At 44.8% G+C, this 24,331-nt stretch overlaps 1 protein-coding gene across 1 annotated transcript in view; it reads left to right on the plus strand.

The window, feature by feature from the left end:
* The window catches only part of LOC119178780 (uncharacterized), a 51,369-nt gene extending 28,888 nt beyond the window's left edge, over positions 1 to 22,481 (plus strand). The window contains exon 4 of the mRNA XM_037430026.2: positions 11,717 to 22,481. Coding sequence (XP_037285923.1) covers positions 11,717 to 12,140 — 424 coding nt within the window. The 3' untranslated portion in view covers positions 12,141 to 22,481. The remainder of the gene's footprint in view (positions 1 to 11,716) is intronic.
* The last annotated feature ends 1,850 nt before the right edge of the window (positions 22,482 to 24,331 follow it).

Below are 24,331 nucleotides of genomic sequence, written 5' to 3' on the forward strand. Positions count from 1 at the left end.
TTATATTCTCTGTAGGGTGCACTTTATCTCCCCACTCTCCGATCACCACGCAAAAAAGTGGCGTACTGAAGAACCCTTCTTATTCCCGAAACCCAAAACAATCCTTCCCCAAATGTCATGTTTACATAGTCAGAAAGAAAATAAAACGGTCCGATCAATTTCACCTTTTCTTGTATCAAAAACATTTACTGAAGCAATTGGCCCAGGGTGGAAATCACCAAGATGGAAAGCGGCAAACTCCTTCTCGAGGACCGTGACAAGCTTCAGTGTGACAACCTCTCCAAACTCGTAGCATTCAGGCACGTCCCTTTATCAGTAGGCCCACACGGATTCATGAACACTGTCCGCGGTGTCATCTCTGATGGTGTTTTTTCGGGACTCTCACAAAGTGAACCATTAGAAGGCTGGCGAGACCAGAATGTAGTTAAGGTAGAGAGAATAATTATTGGACGAGACAATAAGGAAATAATATCCACCAAACAAATAATTATCACCTTAGGTACCAGTGACTTACCAGAATCAATTGAAACTGGCTACTGTAGGCTCAGTGTCAAGCCCTATGTGTGAAATCCTCGTCCGTGCTTCAAATGCCAGCGCTTTAGACATGGGTCACATAGCTGCAGAGGGCGGCCTACTTGCACAAAATGTGCATCCAACGAGCACTTATCAGAAACTTGTACTTCAGCAGTCTGTTGTCAAAACTGTGATGGAGACCTGGAAAGGAGGCCTGTGAAGGAGGCCTACCCAAGATCTTGCCCTACCTGGAAAAGGGAAAAAGAAATCCTTGAGCTCAAAGTAAATTCAATCTGTCCTTCCAAGAGGCACGCAAAGACTTTGCACTCCATCAGTCTAGTCTCTCCTTCGCCGATGTGACGCGCCAGGGCGCTGCGCCACATCTTTCTGCGCCCGCGAAAGTCACACATAGTGTGACCGCGGCCGCGCCGCAAGCTCCCTCAGCTGGAGCAGCCAGTACTGCTTCACCTCCTGGCTCCCCAGTTTGCCAGATCCCGAGCCACTGCAAGCGCAGTGAGGTCCGAAACCACCGTGTATGTGCCTGCCGAGCAGGCACCATCCGCCATCTTACAAGAGGTGATGGATACAAGTCCCACACCTTCGGCGCCTGAGACGCCGAAGGGGCTTCTTGGGCTCATCGGAAAGAGCATTTCTCCGTGTTTAACTTTCCCGCCTCAGCTTCTTCTCTCTTTAAAAACAAGCGCACAAAAAGCAAATGTTTGTTCCTCGTGTTTCGAGTCCCTTGATTGGCTGTGGCCGCCATGTTGCCTCAGCTCGACTCGCCATTGGCCCGATGCTCGCTACGGGAGATCGTCGTCTGCTGCTTGTGCGTCGCGAGGACATGGCTCTCGAAAATCGCTACCTCGTTACGTGTTCACGGCTCGATGATCACTTAGGATATAATTACGCCTTAGTTAGGAGCCGTAAGCGGATGTGCAGTCAGATTACTAAGAGCGGGCGCGTGGTCTACAAGCGCGGCCCGTCATCGGAGTCGTCTTTAACCCCAACTCCGGCGACAGTGAGACGGCGGGCAGGCATGACGCGCTAGCGCAGTCGTGGTGACATGTTTCTTCGCAAGCAACGAAGCTGTAAGCGGCGGCACGATCAGTTTACTACGAGCGGCCGCACCGGATGCACGTTCAGATTACTAAGAGCGCGACGCATCATCGGAGTCGTCTTTAGCCCTAACTCTGCCGACAGCGAGACGGCGGGCAGGAACAATGCGCTAGCGCACTCGTGGCGACATGCTTCTTCGCAAGCAACGAAGCTGTAAGCGGCGGCACGATCAGTTTACTACGAGCGAGCGCGTCATCGGAGTCGTCTTTAGCCCTAACTCCGCTGACAGCGAGACTGCGGGCAGGAACGACGCGCTAGCGCACTCGTGGCGACGTGCTCTGTAAGCGGCGGCACGATCAGATTACTACGAGCGGCAGCACCGGATGCATGATCAGGTTACTACGAGCGGGCGCGCGGTCTACGAGCGCGATGCGTCATCGGAGTCCTCTTTAGCCCTAACTCCGCTTACAGCGAGGCTGCGGGCAGGAATGACGCGCTAGCGCACTCTTGGCAGCGTGCTTCTTCCCAAGAAATGAAGCACATCACTCGCTAGCTCCTCTGAACCACGTACAGGCATTTTACGCATTGGCAGTCGACCACACAGTCAAGCTTGTCACCCCCCCCCCCCCCCCCCTTCACTGCCAAGGATTGCTCGGAACAGCGGCTAGCAGTTTTGCGCGGCGTCACTCGAAAATGCGATGCCAAGCGCAGTGCGCGCCGATTTTTCATCATCGTAGTTGCACATTTCGCGCATCGTCGCCGAACGCCGCCGGGAAGTGCATTACGCGCCGGCTGCACTGTCCACGCGGCCGCGCACTCCACGGTCATATGGAGTGCTGTCGATAAGCTTTTGCGATGCGATTTAGACTTGCTTGGAGCCGTGCTTGGTATCGCCACGAACGTCTATGAATGTTCTGAGGCAACGAAAACCTCGTAGATTAGCGTTTCCGCGACCGGCTGTATGATAATGCGTTCCACGGCTAGAGTGGCAAGAGAGCATGTATGAATCTGGGGCACGAATTTTTATACGCCCGTTTCGCGTCATTAAATATACTGCTGAAATTTCTGTGCCACCAGTCTTCTGCCCATTACTTTGTTATTTGGAAAGAAGGCATAGGCTGTCATGGTGTAATCCATTTTTCTGATGCAATAAACCTCTCTCCAGATAAAGAAATGTTCAGTGATTATTTGTAATCAAGCACTTAATTATGCTAATTACAACTTCCATGCAAGAAATATGTGTAATGATTTCAGTATATGGTCTTATTCACTTACAATTTTTTGTCATGCCTATCACACCACTCCTTCATACAAAGAACTTGGTTTGAAATCCCTACGTGTTCTTGTACATTTTGAAAAAGAGGTTATGGGAAAGAAAAACGCAACCAAGGCACACTGGTCAGAGACCAGATGCCTGAGAAGTCAAGTATCACAAGACAAACCTAAGATCACAAATTTTAGGTGTTTTACGAGACGTAAAGAGAACTTCAAACTTTAAGCGCAGTTTTCTTAATACTGTTTTTTTTGGCATTATGCTCAGCTCGTGGAGCAGATATCTAGGCAACCACTGCACAGATTTTGATTCCGTTTATTTTGTAATGCTCCTTGAACTGTGCTTCAAATGAATGCGATCATAGTTTTTCATTTTACACCTTAAAGAATTTTTTATAGGGCTTCTTGTTTTGTAGTGCAAGTGTGCTCATTGCAGTGTTGCTGGAGAAAACGTTAAAACTACAAGTTTTACTGCTGCAAAAAAATTATTTTGCGAACGCAGCCCCCTTCAACATACATTTGGCTGTGCATGCAGTAATCACCAACTATTTTTGTCATTTTATAAATCCTCCATGAAGCTCAATAAAAAATAATTTGTCTAATTAAGTATTTTTTCTATCGCCTTGAAATTTTTATGGATGCATGGTGAGGCCATTCTTAGTGTCTATGACGATTTTCATCATTATCCGTACAGAAACAAGAAAGTTCATTGTCAATAGCACGTCCCCCTTTAAACCGTATGGACTCGGCATATCTACTGGAGCCCTACGGACAACAGTGTAGAACAGCAAGTTTGGCAGTTTTAGTGCTACGATGCTTTTTTTACAATATTTCTCCAGTCGGGCTTGTCTAACTTGCTGTCCAAATAGAGAAGAGGCATCACGGCCCTTCTAGTCGGCCTCTAAACGTAAACAAAGTCCCAAAAGCACACTCCCACACAAAGAAGCTGAGTCGTTTGATGTTCTGACGGCGCTCCTTGGTGTGAAGACTTTCTTGATGACTTGGCAACCATTAAACGCTGGCACAACTGCAAACGACTGCACGGGAGTCTCCCAGAAGCCCGACAAAGGGCCCTTTTATCTGAACACATGTCGGACAATTAGTGCATTGTTCAAAAAACGCTGTTGCTGCCGCTTCTCTCTGCCTTTGATTTTCTCTTCTCTTTGCCTTTGACGCAATGGCGTACGGCTTCGGATTGTTCAAAACTAAACACTTGTGCTACTCTACGAATGCGATGCCGAAAGCAACAAAGCCTTCTTCATGTTGTTTGCTTCACAAGCCAGTGGAGCCCCTGGCGCCGCTCGCGGCGCTTTTCCGGAGGAGCGCAGCTGGCGCCTTATGACTGCCCGGTGCCTATACAGTTGCTGACAGGTTTTTTGGCCTCAAAATTTTAGGACTTCTTGGATATTTCGGACTTCATTAATGTATTGTCAAACTTCCCATAGCTCTAATGCGTTTTCGTGACCTATTTCTCGGACCAATTTATGCCATAAAGTTAGATTTTCAAACCAAATTGTTCGTTTTGAGCCATGCCCCGCAGGGGCGCCTGCGCAAGCAGGCGTTTGGTGTGTAGCGACACCACGGACCCGAGCTAACGGGCGAGTTTCGGCTCCCCCCCCGCAGGGGCGCCTGCGCAAGTAGGCGTTTTGTGTGTAGCGACACCACGGATCCGAGCTAACGGGGGGAAGGGGGGGGGGTTTCGAATCCCTCCCACGCCTAGTCGTGCGTGGCTTTGCTGTGTCCGGGGAAAAGGGGATCCTGGGGGTTGAGCTAATGCTGGGTGATTGGACCTTTAAGGCCCCCCAGCGGCGGCAACACGCCCCTTTGGCCCCGGCTTCACGTAGATGGCACCCCTGGCTGACCCACCCAGGGGAAATCGGCAGTCGCCTTTTCCTATCTCTCTCTCCCTACATCTTCGTCTTTATCTCTTACTATTTATCTGTCCTGTCTTCTACTCTCTTCCGTTTACTTCCAAACTTCCTGGCGGCTAGGGTTAACCCTGTGCAAATAGCCTACCTTGGTCTAGGCGCATTGGGTTATAGTGGTGTTGTACGGCTGGCGTCTGCAGGTTTCAGCATCCGCAAACTTGTAGCGTCTCCTCGTTGGGCTCCGTGGTGGGTGGCCGCCAACGCTGCTGAACAAAAATAAGACAGGCATGCATAGAGCATTCCCCCTACTTTCTGATCGTACTGGCTTAAAGCGGGTACGCACCGATGATATAAATTTTTTCAACCACCCAAAAGAAACATATCCTCACTTTCATGTTATCCACTGTGAAAAAACTGAAAAGCAAGCCAGGACCGTCTCTCCTTTCCTAGTTTCTAGATGTCTTACCGAAACTCTTGGCACAGGATACAAGGTAACCAAAATGGCTAGTGGAGACCTTCTCCTCGAAATCCGTGACAAAGAACAATTTGAAAAGCTAGACCGTCTTTCAGATTTCGGTGGCATACCAATAACCATAACACCACAACTCGCGGAATGGTATCTGACATGAACTTACTTGACTTGACTGAGACTGAACTTTCGGAGGGGTGGAAGAGCCAAAATGTCTCTAATGTACAGAGAATCATCATGAGAAGAGATAATAAGGAAACACTGACAAAACACTTAATACTCGCGTTTGCATCCAGTAAACTACCGGAATCTATTCAAACAGGGTACACGAAGACATCTATCAGGCCGTACATACCACACCCTCGTCGTTGCTTCCAATGCCAGAGGTAGGACTATGGCTCTAAAACCTGTCGTGGTCGCCAGACTTGTGCACAATGTGGAGTCCTAGGCCACGTGTCTGAGAACTGCAAACAACCGCCACACTGTGTAAACTGCGAAGGAAACCATGCCGCATATTCACGCTCCTGCACATACTGGAAAAAAGAAAAAGAAATAATTACGTTGAAGGTGAAGGAGAACATTACATTTAAGGACGCACGGCGAAGAGTCTCTCCATTCTATGTACCTACATACGCGGATGCGGCGCGTCAGGGGGCACCGCCGCACCAGCCCTCGCCACTCCTTCGGCCCGCGCATACTGAGCCGGTGGTTGTGGCACCTGCCCCCAAGGCGGCTGTAGCCCAGGCTACACCGCCTACTTCCAAACAGAGACCGGAGACTCCAGAGTCCTCGGGTCTCAAGGCCTCACCTCACCAGGCGAGGCCCGAAATTAGAACTAACAGCCCGCACATGCGGGCATCCAGTGCCTCCGAGGAGGCAATGGATACGTCGGTACCCTTGGTGCCGAAAGAGCGGCGGGGCTCCTAGGAGCGCGCCAAGAAAACAAAAAAGCAGATAACAGGGCCTGGTGACGGCCCTGTTAAGTGAACTCAAACTCCCTGTCTAAACATCCACTCGCTTTTGTACACACAGCACTATTTTACATTCACCATGAACACTCAAATTATACAATGGAACGTCAGGGGCCTTCTCAGAAACCTTGACGACGTCCAAGAACTCTTACACGAACACTCACCATAAGTGCTGTGTGTACAAGAAACACACCTTAATTCAAAACACACAAATTTTCTTCGTAAATAGGTTATTTTCCGAAAGGACCCTGTTGATGCCATGACATCATCCGGAGGTGTTGCCATCATAGTGAATCAAGAAATTGCATGCACACACTTACAACTCCAAACATCCCTTGAGGCAGTGGCTGTTCGAGCAGTTCTTTTTGATAAACTGATCACAATCTGCACAATTTACATTCCTCCTAGCTATCAGCTGCAAAAACGTGATTTACACTCTCTAATTGATGAACTTCCAGAGCCTTATGTTCTCCTTGGAGACTTTAATGCGCATAGCAGGCTATGGGGTGACTCTCGGTATGACGCGCGAGGTCGCATGATCGAACAGTTTCTTCTCTCGTCGAGCGCGTGTCTCCTGAATCGAAAAGAACCAACCTATTATAATCTTGCTAATAACACCTACTCCTCCATAGACACTAAGCATAGTATCTTCATCTCTTGTGCCACTACTCCAGTGGAAAGTCGTCAGTAATCCGTACGGAAGTGACCACTTTCCCGTAGTTTTGAGCACAACTACAGTAACTGAGTGCCCACCACGTGTTCCCAAGTGGCTCATAAAAAGAGCCGACTGGGAACAGTTTCATACCATCGCTCATCTAGGTTGGAATGGCATATGTACTTTGAACATTGATGTTGCTGTCAACTACTTTACAGCGTTTTTGATTGATGCTGCAACAAAATGCATCCCACAAACAAATGGACACCCTGGAAAACGGCGTGTGCCATGGTGGAATTCTGAATGCCGAAACGCGCGCAAACAGCAAAACAGAGCTTGGAGGCTGCTTCGGAACTCGCAGACAGCCGAAAATCTTGACACCTTCAAGAAAATAAAGTCTCAAAGCAGGAGAACGCGTCGGCAGGCCAGAAGAGAAAGCTGGCAGAAGTTTTTGTCAGGTATCAATTCATACACACAGGAGGCTAAAGTCTGGAACATGGTCGGTAGGATAGCAGGAAAACAAGTACACACACTTCCACTCGTAAACACTCAGGGTGATACCTTGGAAGATCAGGCAAACTTTCTCGGTGCACACTTCGAACAGGTGTCCAGCTCATCCCACTATACTGACACTTTCCAAAAATACAGAACAAGAAAAGAAAAGCAGAAACTCGAACACAAATGCACTAGATCCGAGGCATATAACCAAGCTTTCAGTCTAGCTGAGCTGCGAATGTCTCTAAACTCCTGCAGTACTTCTGCCCCAGGTTCTGACCATGTGGTGTATGAAATGTTAAAAAACCTACCAATCGAAACACGAAAAACCTTACTTTGTTTGTACAATGCTCTCTGGTTTTCTGGCACTATCCCTACCTCCTGGAAAGAGGCTATTATTATTTACATTTTGAAAGAGGGCAAGGACCCTTCTTTACTCTCAAGTTATAGGCCTATAGCACTTACAAGCTGCTTGTGCAAAGTCTTCGAAAAAATGATAAACTGCCGACTTGTACATTTTCTTGAAACAAATAATTTGCTCGACCCATTTCAGTGCGGGTTTCGAGAAAGTAGATTCACCACAGACCACCTTGTTCGTATCGAGGCACAGATCAGAGACTCCTTCGTCCATAAACAATATTTTCTCTCTGTGTTCCTCGATATCGAAAAGGCTTATGATACAACATGGCGTTTCGGAATTCTAAGAGACCTGTCCCACCTTAGCGTGTGCGGAAGAATGTTTCACATAATCGAAAGTTACTTGTCAAACCGGACATTCCGTGTTTGTGTGGGCACGGTTCTTTCCCAAACATTTGTCCAGGAAACAGGCGTGCCACAAGGTGGTGTACTTAGCTGCACACTTTTTCTCATAAAAATGAATTCCCTGCGCTTGACCATCCCTCGCAATATGTTTTATTCTACATATGTCGATGACGTCCAGCTTGGCTTTAGGTCTTGCAATCTGGCAATGTGTGAGCGGCAGGTTCAGTTAAGTTTAAACAAGGTCTCTAAATGGGCAGAGGAAAACGGATTCCGACTGAACCCACAAAAAAGCACGTGTCTCTTGTTCTCTCGAAAAAGAGGCATGCACTTAGAACCCGACATTGAACTGAACGGTCAACGTTTGCCTGTTAATGCGGAGCATAAATTCTTAGGATTAATATTGGACAACAAGTTGACCTTCATACCACACATCAAGTATTTAAAAACAAAATGCTTAAAAGCCATGAATGTTTTAAAAAAGTGTTGTCACGTACTACGTGGGGTAGTGACAGGCAATGTCTCGTGAATCTGTATCAAAGCCTCATTCGCACCCGCTTAGATTATGGGGCCATTGTTTATCAGTCTGCAACTCAAAGTGCTTTGAAGATGCTGGACCCCATGCACCATTTGGGCATCCGCCTTTCTACGGGTGCTTTTCGCACCAGCCATGTAAAAAGCCTTGATGTTCAGTCAAATGAGTGGTCGCTTCATCTGCAGAGAACTTGCATGTCCTTTGTTTATTTCCTTAAGGTAAAAGCAGACGAGAAGCACCCCTCATACTCTACTATTAATGATTTGTTGAGCTCAATTCTGTTTCAAAACGGGCCTTCGATAAGGCAGCCCTTCTCAGTTCGCCTGAAGAGTCTAGCTGAGGAAACTGGAGTCTCACTTGAACACAGTTTAATGGCTCCTGTAGCATACCCGCCACCGTGGCAATGGCAGACTATAGACACTGCGATGTGTCTTTTCTAGAAGTTACAAAACATGCGCCTATTGCCCATATCCGAACACACTTCCTGGAACTTCAACACAAATACACACGATTTCCGATGGAGGCGGAAATGTCGAGGCCCGTGTGCTCAGCTTTGGGTGCACGTTAAAGAACCCCAGGTGGTCAAAATTTCCGGAGCCCTCCACTACGGCGTCTCTCATAATCATATGGTGGTTTTGGGACGTTAAACCCCACAAATCAATCAATCAACAAATACACACGTCCCGAGTTCTTTACAGATGCCTCCAAGTCTAACTCCTCTTTGTCCTACGCTGCTGTCGGCCCATCCTTTTCGGATGCTGGCCCTCTACATCCAGGCCCAAGTGTCTTCACAGTGGAAGCTTATGCGATACTTGTGGCGGCTAAACACATCAAGCACTTACAAATACAAAAAGCAGTAATTTATACGGACTCCCTCAGTGTGGTAACGGCTCTGCACACTCTTAAAAAACACAAAAACCCAGTCCTTGTCTCACTTTACTCCATTTTGTGCACACTCTACACACTCAAACAACATGTTGTAGTGTGCTGGGTGCCAGGGCACCGTGAGATTCAAGGCAACGTGATGGCGGATCAGCTCGCTGCATCCGTCCACAAAAGCACTGCCCCTACACCCATATCAATCCCGGCCCTTGATCTTAAGCCGTCTCTCAAACGAAACCTCAGGGTATACTGGCAGAGCAAGTGGGATACACACACACAAAACAAACTACACGTTATTAAGCCACACCTTGGTCATTGGCTGCCCGTATCGAAATCGTGTCATACAGATATAATATTAACGAGACTCAGGATAGGACACACATACACGACACACACATATCTTTTATCCGGTGGCGATCCACCATTGTGTGACAGATGTGGTGAAGCATTAACAGTCCTTCACATACTAATCCAGTGCAAACACTTAGAAACTCTAAGAAAACATTTTCCATTACCCTACCGACAACATATACCTTTACACCCTGCAATGTTCGTCGGTAGGGAACCGCTTTTTAGTCATAAATCATTGTTAGAGTTTTTAAAAGAAATTCATAGTTTTCATATTATATACCCGGGCATTCCGTAGCATGACCTCTCCAGAGAGGTTTTTGCTGCGGTGGCTACACAAGAAAGCACTTGCCTCACGGCCCTTGGACGCAAGGGTATGAACGAGTGAGGCACTTGTGCTAATGCCATACATATCCACCATCGTCTTTTATTATCACCAACTTTTGTCATCTATTCACACCACACGCACCTTTCACGGCATGATCGTGATTTTATTACTTGTATATTCTTACCCACCTTACCGAGAGGAATTTTATGGCCCTTATACAGCCGCTTATCACAATCATTGTCCATATTTTTAGTAAGATGAACTGGTGCTCTTTGGCTGTGAAATGGCCCTTGCGCCACAAAACATCAAACATCATCATCGTTTTGAGCCATGCCACTCAATCCTGAAAGCTGCCACGTAGGATGTTCTATTAGCTTGTTCAAATTTGGTTTCTAGATGCTAGTTGTGTTGCTTCCAAGATTTGAAGCACACACAATCTTCAGGTTTCAAAGGCCATGTGCGATCTTCCTTAGCTGCCAAAACTGTCTAGGAGACGCGTCTTATTTAGTTGCTTTCCCATGGAGGAGGGAAAAGAATGTGGTTCTCAGTTTATCATTCTGCATGTGGTCTTGTTCCTGTTGTGTCAAATGTTTTTAAACATTTTGAGCCATAGTGTGCCATTGCATGTTCTCTGCTGTCGTGGTTGCTCAGTAGCACTCGGTAGTTATGGTGCTCGTCCGGAAACACGCAGGTTCAATTGCGACCGTGGCAATAGCACTTCGATGGAGGCGAATCATTGGTGGATTTTTCAGCTGTCCTAATCCAAATGAACTTTATTTTCATTTATTGGCGACATTTATTAGACTGTTATATTTTTCGGACTACTATTTCGCGGACGGGTCTAGGTCCGTAAAGAGCACAATGATAGTTTTGTCACCTATAGCTTGATCTTGTCGCTGATATTCCAATCTTCCACACCAGTTTGTGAGAACAGTGGGCTCTCAGTAGATGGACATCTGTGAAAAGGAACTGCTGTCTAAATGGAACAACTTCCTGTGATAAGATTGGTTTCATACCTCTATTCTGCAACGTCGTTCATCCTTCAGTAAAGATTATTCCTGTTAAATGAAACATGGTTTTCCAGTCCCTCCAGGTTCCGATCAGGGTTCATTGCACTACTATACATATTTGTATAGATACTGGCCTTTAGGAGCTTGCAGGGCATCTCTAGGCAAATAAGAAATTAAATATGTGGGTAAAATACATTCCTGCCTGACACCTGTCTGAACTTTGTAGCAATCTCTGCACTCCTGGCATTTGTATTAAGTGCTTTCTGCTCCTTGTAGTACAGGTTTTTTAGGTAGAATTGTGAGGTGTAGAAGGTGTGCGGCAATTCCCATTTTTTCTGACATAGATTCCCAGGGCTTGCAGGGATTAACCTTGTTGAATACTTTTCCTACAGTTGATAAAACCAAAGACGACACGAAAGCTTTTTTTTTTCTACAGGTTGCTTTGCATTGAACATGCCACTGCAGCCCCACTCTCATTTGGGCTCCAGCAATTTTAATGATGCCATTAGCCTTGTGAAGTTGTACTCAATTAATTGCGGTCATGCTGTTGTGCAGATGCACTGCCTGGGATGACGTGGTGCGATCCAATGCACTCCTGGACGATGCCTTGGAGCGCAACGTGGGCGTCCTCAACAAGGCAGCACGCTATGTAATGGCCGTGGGCAGTGCAGGAGGGCCGGGAGCCCTGCCCAACGAGCGTGGTTGCGCTGCTGCTTTCGACGAGCTGTGGAACACTGCAGCGCTGTCGGAGCATCTGGTGTCGCTGTCTGGAAAGCTTGAGTACGAAGTCTTGCAAGCCATCACTAAGGCCAGGTGCTACCTGCAGGATAATTTCATGGTCTATGCAGGCGTAGTGCGGGCATCGGTTGTTTGTGACACCACTGACGGGAGCATGCAGCTAGATGCATTAAACCCTGATTGCTGGCGCGCCGTTGTTCAATACCTCAAGCTCAGCGATGTCAAAGCATCTGTTCGCTAAGCTAAGAGGCCATCTTTGTATGGCGCAGCGGGGCAAGCATAACATTACAAGATTCCTGCTGCTAGAAAAAGAAACAAAAGTACACATATGTTTTCTCTTTTTTGAAGCAAGTACATATCACTATGACAATGAGGGCTGGTTCAAGGCAATCACTATTACAAATCTGGTTTGGAAAGCAAGCGCATATCATATTTTGAAAGTGTGTTTGTCAATATCAGATGTATTCAAAAGCCGCAGCATTTCGTGGTGTTCGCGGCCTGTCGGTGAATGCTTGCTATACTGTGTTTAGTTAATCCTGTTAGCTTTACATGTTTGATGCTATAGTCTGTATGCTCGTGAGTATAGTGTGCTAAGACTTCAAGCAGCATGATGTGTAAAACTGGCAGGGCAAACTGAGCTGGCATAGCTGCAGTTTATCTCGGTGGAGCACTTTCGCAAGACAGATGCCATGCAGAAAAGCCTTGCACACTTGGGGAATATTTTAAGATATGGCCCTATTGCTTTGCATGTACAAGCAGTTTGAATGGCGCAGCAGTGCATCTGGCGACTTCCTACAAGTCTACATTGCACGTTGCAGCTTCCTACTACAGTGAGAAGACTGTTGCAGAAATTTGTGGGTAGTTCGAAAGGTCTCGTTTGTTCAAAGAAAACTTAGGTTTAGCAGGGGCACTCTTTTTCTTCTTTAGTTGGAAAGTGCCCATTATTTTAATGCATTCTGAATAGTGGTGTACCGATGTTCAAAAAAAAAATTTGAGAAAGTTTTCACCATGTGATCTCATCGCTGTCTGGTGCTTCTGCAAGATTTTGTCATGTGTACTTTGAATCTGTATTTATACCCGGTATCAGCATATATTATGGAGATAAGCGCCATGCTAAGTATGCTCAAATGAATTGAATAGTCGGCTGTGGGAAAGTTTTTCATTGCTTAGCATCATTAATGCGTTGTGTAAAAAGATTTCACTGATAGCATACAAGCGCTGCGCTTTTTTAAAAGCCTTGCACATGGCATGCCCTGAGACTCTCGTTGTTTGAAACAGAAGTACTGGTAAAATGAACTTGTATAGCCCTACCAATGGAGAGATCGCTTATCGTATTGGCGAAAACAAAGCCTGTTTTTCTCATTAAACACTGATTTATATTTTTATTTATTTACAAAGGTCAGTAAAAATGACTGTAGTTGCCCCCAAAGGGCAAAAAAGGCAAAGGTGCATAGGTTCCAAGCTTGTGACCTTTCACTGGTTTACATGGTTAATGGAGTCCACATTTGGTCAAAATGCAGCACACCCTTTTTATTGGCACTTTTTTCTAACTTAGAATGGATTCGTTTGTACTTGGCAGACAGTAAGAGTTGTCAGCTTATGGACTAGCAGCGCCTACCAGCAAACTGGAGAAGTACCAGGAGCTCCTGGCTCGCAAGGCAGTAAAGGGACTTCACTTAATGAGTTTTCTAAAGACGTACTCTACCTGCTTTTTACAATCAAAAACTGTTTAAAATGTCGTAAATGGAGGTGGTTAATTGCAGTTTCACTCATTCCTGTGAAAGCACGGAGGGCTGTTGGCATCATGCCAGAAGCGCTGTTGACTTTTGCTTACCAAAATTGCTAGGGCAGGAACTCGTAACTTCTTTTAATAGCTTCTCGGGTCGAAAAATTCTGCTTACATTATATTCATATCTTCTAGGAATCGGCTGTTGCAGGTTTAACCATTACCGAGAAGGAGCTTTTTGTTCGACTCATCGACGATAACGATAGTGCGTAATACAAATTCTGAGCGCAGCTTTATGTTGAGGCAATACCAACTGTATTCTAAGTTTTGGCTTTTGGCAGGTCTAGCAATGAAACATTTGTTCCATGCTGCTTCAGAAACCGCCAGTACTCGAGCTCTGAGCACACAACTTCGTGCATTACAGTCGTTGCTAACCAAGCGAAATGCCGACAGCCGCTCTACAGCAAGTGAAGTAACCAGCAGCGCACGTGCCCCTTCTGCATGCGTACAAGCTCCAACCAGAGGGCTTGTAACTCGAGGTTGGAGGCCAGTGGCTTGCGATACCGAGCGACTCCATGTCCGCACTTTTATCCCCATTCACTCTATTGTTTAATCTATGCCAATAGTGACACTGGTCTACACAGGAAGGAGTGCCCAAGAGCTGTGCTCCAAAACATTAAAGAGAATAGCCTGGTCATTTTCGTGCAGAATGCGGCATTGATCAGCATAAAGCAAGTCCTGCTATGGATTAGTTGCAAAAGTAATGCTCAATCCTGCTCTAAAAGGGCTTGTCACCAAGATCTTTGCAAAAATGTCAAATGGTAGTTCCACTACTGGATAGGTTGTTACAAGGTTTACTTGTTCTGACCTCAATAACTTCAGTACTGTTCTGCCCAAGTTCAGTCAACCTGAGGCATGATTCAATTGGACTTCAAGTTTGATGCGTCAATAACACTCCCTATGTATTACTTCCCTAGTCTTTCATAATTTTTCAAGAATTTCCGAAGGTTCTTGACAGTGCGTTTGAGGTTGATGCTTTTCACTGACTCCAAGGGTTGTGTGCGAGTTTCAATTTGTATGGTCATGTGCTCGGAGTAACATGAAATAGGGGGTAGTCAGAAATAAGGAGACTTTTGAAGTAGAAAATGACTTGTGTGGAATACAAACCATTTTTTTTTTCATACAAGCAGCTTCGCTATGCGTAAATCAGGCCAAACAGTAATATCTAGTTGGTATGAACAGTTGAGACTTACGAAGATATGAGCATCATCATTTGGAGGCTTGTTCTCACTTTTGAGGCGAGTGAAATTCTGCGAAGAACATATTTTGCCCTTAGAATAACATACACGTAGTGTAATTGTGAAGGTACCCATTGCAAAACCCAGTCTTCGGACATGTACATACCGTATTTACTCGAATAATCCTCGCACTTTTTTTGGCGGAAAACCAATGAAAAGTTGGGGGGTGCGAGAGTTACGAGGGGAAAACTTTCGAAAAGAACGTAGAGAGCAAAAAAGAAAACGAAGTGGCCGCAAATCGGGATTCTCACACCAGCAACTAACAGCAAGCATTGAGAAGTACTAATTAAAACATACCTCGACATCAAAAGCACTGGTTCAACACAAGGCAAGATTTATTTAAGACACAAAAAGTCGAGAATCAGAATATCATACACAGAGCTTGTGGGCGTTGCGGGCGTAGTGGTAGCGTTCGTCGCTCAACAGGAGCCCTCAAAAGGTAAGCATAGGATGTCAGTATTGGGCTGATGGCTGTTTAACAGAATCGTCTGCAGTTTCCTTCTGAAAAAATAAAGTTTACGACCAATCCCAGTTTTAGGCACACGGCAGGCACACCAACGCGTCTTGGTGGCTTTCAGCTGCCATCACCAGTAGCGAACACAAAACTCGTAGACTCCGAAGGGCCTACCGGTGGCCCTGTTGCGTTGTTTAGTGCATGATATATCACTTTCAACTTGAAAGAAGCCGTGTAGCTTCAGTATCGCCCCGTAACGTGACAAGATTATCGACACAACATACAAAATACGCCGCAACGCACGCTTGCCACTTTGGCTGTCTTGAATTGGATTGAATCTCCATGCACTAATAGTACGGTTGATGCTTAAAAGATGGCGCCCCATGACGCGAGCTATCATCAGTGACTGGAACGAGCAGACGACATTATTGCGGCAGTTTTTGGTGGTGCGATAATTACTCGAGGAAAAAAAGAAATCGTATTTTTGTATTGCGATGTGGGGGGTGCGAGAATTATGCGAGTGCGAGGATTATGCGAGTAAATACGATAAGTGCTTGGTAATACGTTGGCGGCACGTACATATTCCCGGTCATGTTAACTGTGACCACTGTGTCTGGAGGAAGGTTCATGAAAAGAACGAGTTGTTGGGGAAACGGGAAATTTGAAGAAATTCAGATTTATTACAATGGTGATTATCAGTACGAATCCTATATTGTCCCTGTGTTGGTGCCTGTGTTGACGTCACTTTCGCAATGATGCACTGTGAGCACCCTTTTCATTATTAGTATTGACATCTATATGTTGTAGCATGAGGCAAGGAGGACACGCTTGTGGCTTTTTCGGAAAGGAAATTTATAGTAAAAAAAAAGATATGTCCCAATCAAGGATCAAAAAAAAAAGATGTGTCCCTATCAATGATTTGAAGCTCAGGACAATGTGTTCGAACAAAAACTTTCAACTCTTGATGAGTTCCATCTAGTGCAGAAAAGCTCCTTTCAATTTCTCCCCCAGAATAAAAAAAACAAAAAAAAAAACAGGTGCTCTATAACGTCGCAATTTTCCCTGCCGGCGGAAAATGTGCTGGCAAAATTACGAGTACCAAGTTTTCTAAGACATTTGATGAATGAAATTGAGGCAGTGCAACCTAACCTTATATTTGTTACATAGTAAATTACCCTAGCATTCGGTAAAAAGCACCTCAAAGAGAAATGTCCCCATACTTAGCAGCAACCTTAATGATGTTAGATCTTCCAGAGCAGATACAATGTAACACTGAAAAAATGAACCACTCAGACAGATAGACAAAGGAGAGAAATGTAACACATCAGAACATTATACAGTATAGACCGCTTATAACGTAAGTCGCGGGAGTCGCGAATATCCGCACTATAAGCGGTACCGCACTATAACCAAAACAACCTTTTTCAAGAGCCGCACTTGCGTAAAACGTGTTGAACATGCAGCTTCGCATGTCCGAAAATCGAAATGCGTGATGCGTGCTTGTTAACATTTAAATTTCTGAATGTTAAAAGAATTTAACATCCAAAGATGCGCGTTGCCAATGAAATGAACGCGAAAGGGTGGGGTTGGGGAGGGGGTGTCTAACATATGAAAGCACCATCCCGGAAATTCGCCGACTACTACATCGCCTCGATTAAGCGCATTACGCAGAAACTTTGTTGAATCACGTCCAGAATTTAATGCATTGAAAAACTCCAATCATTCAATTTCATGGGCGCACACTCAATTTAAGACATCGCGATCGAATCGTGAACCACTATTTGAGCGCTACAGGTGCCGCCCTCGTTTTCATTTACGATATGTATCCTTTCCCGTCAAGTGCGGCCACCGCAAGTAATTTCATTTATTCAGTATCATACCGCAACTTAGATTTACGCGACCGCTACCAATCGAAGCGCAACCTACGTCCATCAGGCCTAGCTTGCCGTTTGGTATGATGTCGTGCAAACTGTGTCCAAAACGTGAAGATTCGGCATCAAAACGATCACACTAGCAGTCAACCAAGAACAGCGTGCATGATACAAAGTTCGCGTTCGTGGCCGGCACATCAGACACGACAACATGCCAAGCTTACGTACGACAGCGCACTGGCAGCACAAGTGAAAGCTCGCGTCATATAACCGTAAAGGGTTTTCAATTTATGGACAAGGAAGCAAACACGATATTTGTTGCAAGCTCGATAATGACGACGTCTTTTCATACAGGAAACTGTTAAGCACATGCAGTTAAGGATGGGATCGCACGAGCTACGTGGAGCAGCCGCGGCCGAAGCCACGCTAGCGACGTAGTACGTTGTTGCCGCGTCGACGCCGGTGCAAAAGGCTTATTGGTCACCGAGGCAACCGTCCTCCTCGCTTACTCGTCGAGCCCATGCAGTGTCCTGTTGTCTTTTTTTCATTTTCTTTTTCTTCCCTCCGCCTTTTATTCGTTCTTTCCGTGTCCCCTCCTCCTCCGTAACGACCTCGTCGTTCGTTCCCCAGAGGCGCACCCAGCACGCCTCCTTTCAGAAGCACACTCGCTACCCCATTTGTCAAAATTTCCGGCAATCGCATTATAACCGGTCTTTGATCTTGGGGGACTGCACAATAAGCGGTATGCGTGTACTTGGTGTTCTATGGGAAGGTAAACGGGAGTAGAAAAAGACCGCATTGTAAGCGGTTCTGCATTATAAGCGGTTACGTTATAAGTGGTCTACACTGTAGCTGTTTCTCCTAGTTTTAACAAAATCCTAGCTCATATATGTCATAGTACTTGGTCCCGGTGTGTTCTCGGTTACTTTCCTAACTTTAGCTGTAGCGTCACAAGATTGCATGTTTCTGTTGTTACTCAATTGAAAATTGTTTGTAATAATGCTGACTTTGGTGCATAATTGGCAAATGTTGAAATATTTCTAGCAGCAGGAATGTTTACTAAGTTATGTATTAGCAGCTTCTCACAGAAATTTCAAAGCATTCAAATTGGTCTGAAAAGGGCATTTTCAATTTGTCAAGTCAAGAGTTCGGCACTTGTGTCTTACCATTTTTTTTCTCTTTTATTAACAGCTATGCATAAATTAGGGTGCAGTCATTTGTTATAGTATCTCAGCAAATGAGCTGAACAAGTGTTTGAACAAACTTAGGCACTGGTAATGGCACTGCCTATTACTGTGTATGATGTGTATGCCATTACTAGAGCTTAAGCTCACAAATGCAAACCAAAATTTTGGTTATAGGTGAAGCAGTGATTGTGTTACGTTGGACTTGGCTAATAAATTACTAGTAAGGATGCTCACATGCTGAAATAGTCCAGTGTCTGTGGTGATCTGCTGTTACGCTAGAAGACATGTAATAGTAGTGCTTGTGTACTTACATATAGTCCGATACAACTTAACAAGTCGACGGCATTTCCTCCTCAAAGGGAAATGCACAGGAGCATGCCCCACTCGGGGCACACTCCATGCAGCAGTCGTGAGCGCAACGGCCAGTGACCCCTTTTCCCCCCTTTGGCAGACATTACAGAGTACACAAGCGAGACTATTTGTCTAGCTGTGGCGGCTGCCGTGCTTGGGTCGTCAGGGCGATGCCTCTTTGGACTTCTCTAGTTGCATCTGGCTATAGTTGCATCTGGCTATAGGGACACGGAATTAAAGAAAAAAGAACCCTCACATTCTTTTATTGTATCTCATTATTTATCTAGAAATTTATTAATTTCTTCAAGCAACAAATGCATAAACTACGCATGTGTTAAATAATTTTCGCCATGTCACGTGCCACTGCTGGCAACGTCGGAGCATAGTAGTCTACGTAGAGCACCAATGTCACTTCATTGCCGTGTATGTAGGGCCATTCATACGTGCACATCTCATGCCCTCATTTTCTGGGCGCACGCCCGCAAAAGGAAGGGGGAGCAGCGTTCATCTTGAAATTCGAACCATTTCCGTGGCGCGTAGCATTGCAAATTTGGGCAGACGTGATTATGAACGCCTCATCTACGCATTGCGCTTGTCAGCTCGAAATTGTCAGACCTGGTGAGCGGCCCTTTAAGGATTCTCAGTTGTACGATCAGTTCAACCTATGTAACGAAGTGCTTTGGACGTTCGATATACTTCATTTTTGCAAAGGTCATGAATAGCACAGCTCGTGATATGGTCAGGACAACAGGAGTCTTTTATTCGGCGGGTGGCTTTGTTTTAGAGGTACTCGACTGTATATCAGTGCTCAGTTTGCCAAAGGTATCGCTAGCTGCTAATAAACTCTAGCAAATGTCGGTGTCTTCGGGTGGCCGAATTATCTCTATGCACTAGATGAGCATGTTTTGCAAGTGGCTTCTTCAGCTCAGATTTGCTATTGAGAGATTAGGCACTGGTAGGGAGCAAGGATCAGAGAAACCATGCGGAGAGAATGCTGTTTTCTTCTCGTAAATAATGCAGGTAAACTGTAATTTTCTTTTCCCCACTGTACTCGAAAGAAACCATGGTTTATTTGCGCCACTGTACTTGAAAGAAACCATGGTTTATTTGCGGGACCACAGTTCCTATTCCCACCTTGCCCTGTGAACCTGCTCATGTTGCACTTTCAGAACCAAAACCCAAGTTTTCTATGTCTTTGCTTTAGTGTTCGTGTTCATATGACCTCGCATGCCACCATGTTTGTTCTTTCCTTGGATGTCACCACTGCACACCTGCCAACTCTCCCATTTTTTTTGCCAGTCCTCCCAATTGCAAGGGTGCACTTGAAGGCCTCTCAAAAAACAGCCTCAACCCTTTTGTAAAAAGAAAGTATTGATAACAAAGGCCAGTTGTTCCAAAACTTTTATGGCCTCTGTCTTTCGTATGCAAAACGCTTAAGTTACATTTGCTGCATTGCATTGGTGTTGCACAGGAAAGTTTACCGCTGTTGGGAAGTGGTATTTATTTTTCTCCTGCTGTTTTATGCATTTCCCTAATTTCGAGGACACTGTTTGGCAAGTATGCTATTGTGTGTAATTTCTTGTTTTAATCTGATGTGTCATTGTGCTGGAACACTGCTGTTCACTCTTACTGCTATTGCTAGTGTTTCTGGCTTGCCCACGGCTCCGTCTTTGTCTCTGTGAAGCTTCCTACATATCGAAATGCATGGCAGAAATGTTGGCTGTATGTATGTATATAATTGCACTTTACACAGTGCATAGGTACTGTTTCTTTAATTTGTTATTCACTGCAGGTAAAACACAACACAGGACTATTCAGTGCTCAGTGAGGTGGGACCAGACAACGCATGCAGTTTCTATAGTCCTTGTTGTTCGTTAGCTGACATTGTCTGGTTCCCTGCAAAGAAAAGCCTTTGGCTACTATATGATGTTGCATGAAGGCCTCCTAGCTCAAAAAAACTTTTCACTGAAAATTCAGCTTTAATTTGAGAAATCTAAATGTAAATGCTATCCTGGTAGTTATCAAGCAAACAATCTTGCCGATGATATCTCTTTGCTCTACAAAATGGCTTCAAAGCAACATGAAGTTGAAGAAAGACCGCAAAAGAAGTGCCTATACCCAAGAAGCTACCAAGTAACATAGCACTACAAGATAAACATTAGATTAAGGTGACTGCAGTCATCTGCACTTCCTCCACATGTCAAATATCAAGAAGTGGGCTGCTGCACAGAGATGAAGCTTAGAGATGGGAGCTAAGAAAAAGGAATTTAGACGTGACTAGTAGATAATGTAACCTTGCGTTTCTCTTTTTTTGTGTGTGTGTGGTTCAAGGAACTGCCACTGGAAAAGGGATGTAAAGATTTGAACGGTACTGATTAGCGATGGTTACAGTACTTATTCATATATTGTTCTTAGCTATGCAAGATGCACCATACATGATGCTAGATCCTGCAGCAATTATGCATAAGTGTGGAAATCTTTGTGGACATTTTTTATCAGTTGTTGGATTGTTAGTGGACTCCGTGCTAAGAATGGTGATTGATAGGTCTGGTGATAAATTTATACCAGTGCGAGTGAAAAGCTGCCATCAAGTATGAAAGCAGTTATAGAAAGTTCACCTTTTATTTACCAAGGCCATCATCTGGCTGTGCTTTCAGAAATATTCAATCATCTCTTCTGTATGAGGTTGTGTTCATTTGTTGCTATTTTCACTCAATATTTTATGCTTTAGTCCTATCAGAGCCAAGTTTGTGTTTAAGACTCGTATGTCAGCGTTTGCACAGACTTTTGCTGTGTCTGTGTGGTAGAGTTGATGTTTTGTGGCTCGCAGAAAGATGGCAGAACATATTATAGAACAGTGATGGACTTTTAGATTCCTACACATGCAAGAGCATTGACACATATAGCTGTTCCATCACCATGTCTGCCCCACTGCTTGTGAGCATTAACATCTTTTGCTTCATAAGGGGCACTGGAATTTGCCTAAACATTTTTAATGAGAAGCACTATGACCACTTTCACTGTTAATTTGCTGCCAAAATTTCTGATCATTTGGGAGTTCTCCATTATTAGTATCGTGCTTTCACTGTGGAGCGAAGTCACGTTCACTTGAGTGATCATTTTTTTTTTTGTATCAGCCCCACTATCAGATTCTGTGACATAAAACACCCTTCTTCTTTTTTTTCATTGTGATCTCGTGGCTCATAGTGGTCAGTTGTCAAATTTTCGACACTGCGGAGCCCGTATGAATACCAAAGCATCTCTGTGTGCTGAGGCATGCTGAAGGTTTGTCGCATTCTACCTGAATCTCGTCGACGCGTTTAGTTCATGCCATAATGTTTCGCATTGTGTTTGGCCTGGGAAACGAAAGCTCGAGCGCATGTTGTGGCTCGCAGAAACTCTTGAATATTCTGAGTCGCTTCTTATGGTGTACATTGTTTTTCCTACTGTCACAAACTCTTTTTCTTCTTTCTTTTTTTTACACCCCTTCTCAAGAAGGTAGCAGGCCAGAGCCTTCCTCTGGTTAACCTCCCTGTCTTTTCTTTACCTTCCCCTCTCTCTCTCTCTTTGGTGCAACAACTAAGAGAAGTCGCTTACTTGTCGAGATTTCTGGTTGTTAGGCATAAAAATATTAGTTATTGGTTTCTGCATTTAGTTTGTACCCATTTTTCAGAATAAATTGCAATAATGTTCCAGTGCGTGTGTGTGGTCTTTTACTGCTGGTGAAAAACTGGTGTCCTGTGTGACTTTGCATACACCTTGCTGTTCCTCACCTGTAGCACCGAGCTGGACAATTCGAGCATGCATTTTTTTTGCCTGCATACGCAAGTTGCACAGCAGGGCATGCCACACCTATCAGACACTTGGAAAATCACAGGCCTGCGAACTTGTGCACATATAGTAGTACGTACACCAGTATGCACGTGCCAACATATACAAAGAGATGTCATAGGGCATGCATGTGGCCCTCAAGGTGCACCATTAAACACTTCGTGCTTTGACACAGTCTCTGTTTGATATAGTCAAATTACCACTGCCCCACTATTTGCTGTGCTCAACCAACAGGTAATTTTGCTACAGGGATGGTGCTCCATGTAACAGTGACATTAGATTGTTGTGAGGTTGAATTGCAAGTATGCACAAAAAGTGGTTTCTGGAGATCCTGAATGTCACAGGTCTTCTTGGGTAGTGCTTGCGAAACTGCGCCACATTGCCCAGGTATGAATTGATTCGATGAATGCTTGTTCAATCCTTCCCTCGATCCCTAGAATAAGTGCCCACTACAAGGTATTCATGATGTGGACAGAGAGGGAGGGGCGAGGCTTGGTAAACTTGTCCGAACGCGAGATTTGCCGCTTGGACTAGCTAGACACCCAACCGTCTTGCATTACTGAACAATGAATTAGATTTGTAAAGCGGTCTTTAAAAGAAAAGCAACCTGTCTCAATTTCTTATGGTACATGAAAAGTTTTTTGTATTTATCTATACTGTCAACCCTCACTTGAGGGTCATTACAGGGAGGGAAGCATAGGATATGGAAAGTAAATACAGACATTGACATTTTCAGCAACTTTGAACAATAACACAGTAGCATATTCATTGCTCGGCGAAGTAAACATCAAGAGCACATTCAAATTTTTTAACGTCGGAATTTTCAACAATATGTCGCGGCAATTTGTTCCACGCTTCTATAACATCAGGGAAAAAAGATTTGCGAAAGACGTCCGTGCGAGCACCGAAGGGGCGAACTGCCGCGTCATGATTGATCCGGCTGCTGAGCTTATGCGGGGGGTGTACGTAAATTGTTCTATCGATTTTTATTTGACCATGCAATATCTGAAAAAATACTTTTAGGCGCTGCTTTTGTCGTCTAATTTCTAGAGATTCCAAACCACTTAGTTTTAACATCTCGGTAACCGAATCAGTTCTTTTATACTTCGAACATATAAATCGCGCGGAAAGTCTCTGAATTCGTTCCAGTTTACCTATTAAATCCTTTTGGTGGGGGCTTCAGGCAGCACAAGCATATTCTAAAACAGGGCGCACAAATGTTTTATATGCAAGCAGCTTGACGTCTTTCGTAGCATTCGGTAATTTAGCACGCAAGAAACGCAGTTTTCTGTAAGAGGCACAGCATGCATTCTCGACATGTGCACGCCATTTCAAATCATTCGTAATATGCACTCCCAAATATTTAAATGCACACACCTGCGGTAAATAATTAGGTCCAATGCTGTACGTAAATGGTAAAACGTGTTTCTTGGTAGTTATATGCGTATATGTTGTCTTAGAATAATTTATTTTCATCTCCCATTTATCGCACCATGTTTGAAAATCAAGACAATCATTAATTACAATTTGGTCATTCGCACACGTCACTGGGGCATAGATTAAACAATCATCAGCAAACAATTTAATTTTTACAGGAGGGTTAACAATGTCAACAACATTATTTATATACACCAAGAACAGCAATGGGCCCAACACGGAGCCTTGGGGCACACCGGAATAAACATCAAGTGATTCAGACTGAAACCCATCAATT

The sequence above is a fragment of the Rhipicephalus microplus genome, chromosome 1 (genome assembly GCF_043290135.1).
Source record: "Rhipicephalus microplus isolate Deutch F79 chromosome 1, USDA_Rmic, whole genome shotgun sequence".
Lineage (NCBI taxonomy): Eukaryota > Metazoa > Arthropoda > Arachnida > Ixodida > Ixodidae > Rhipicephalus > Rhipicephalus microplus.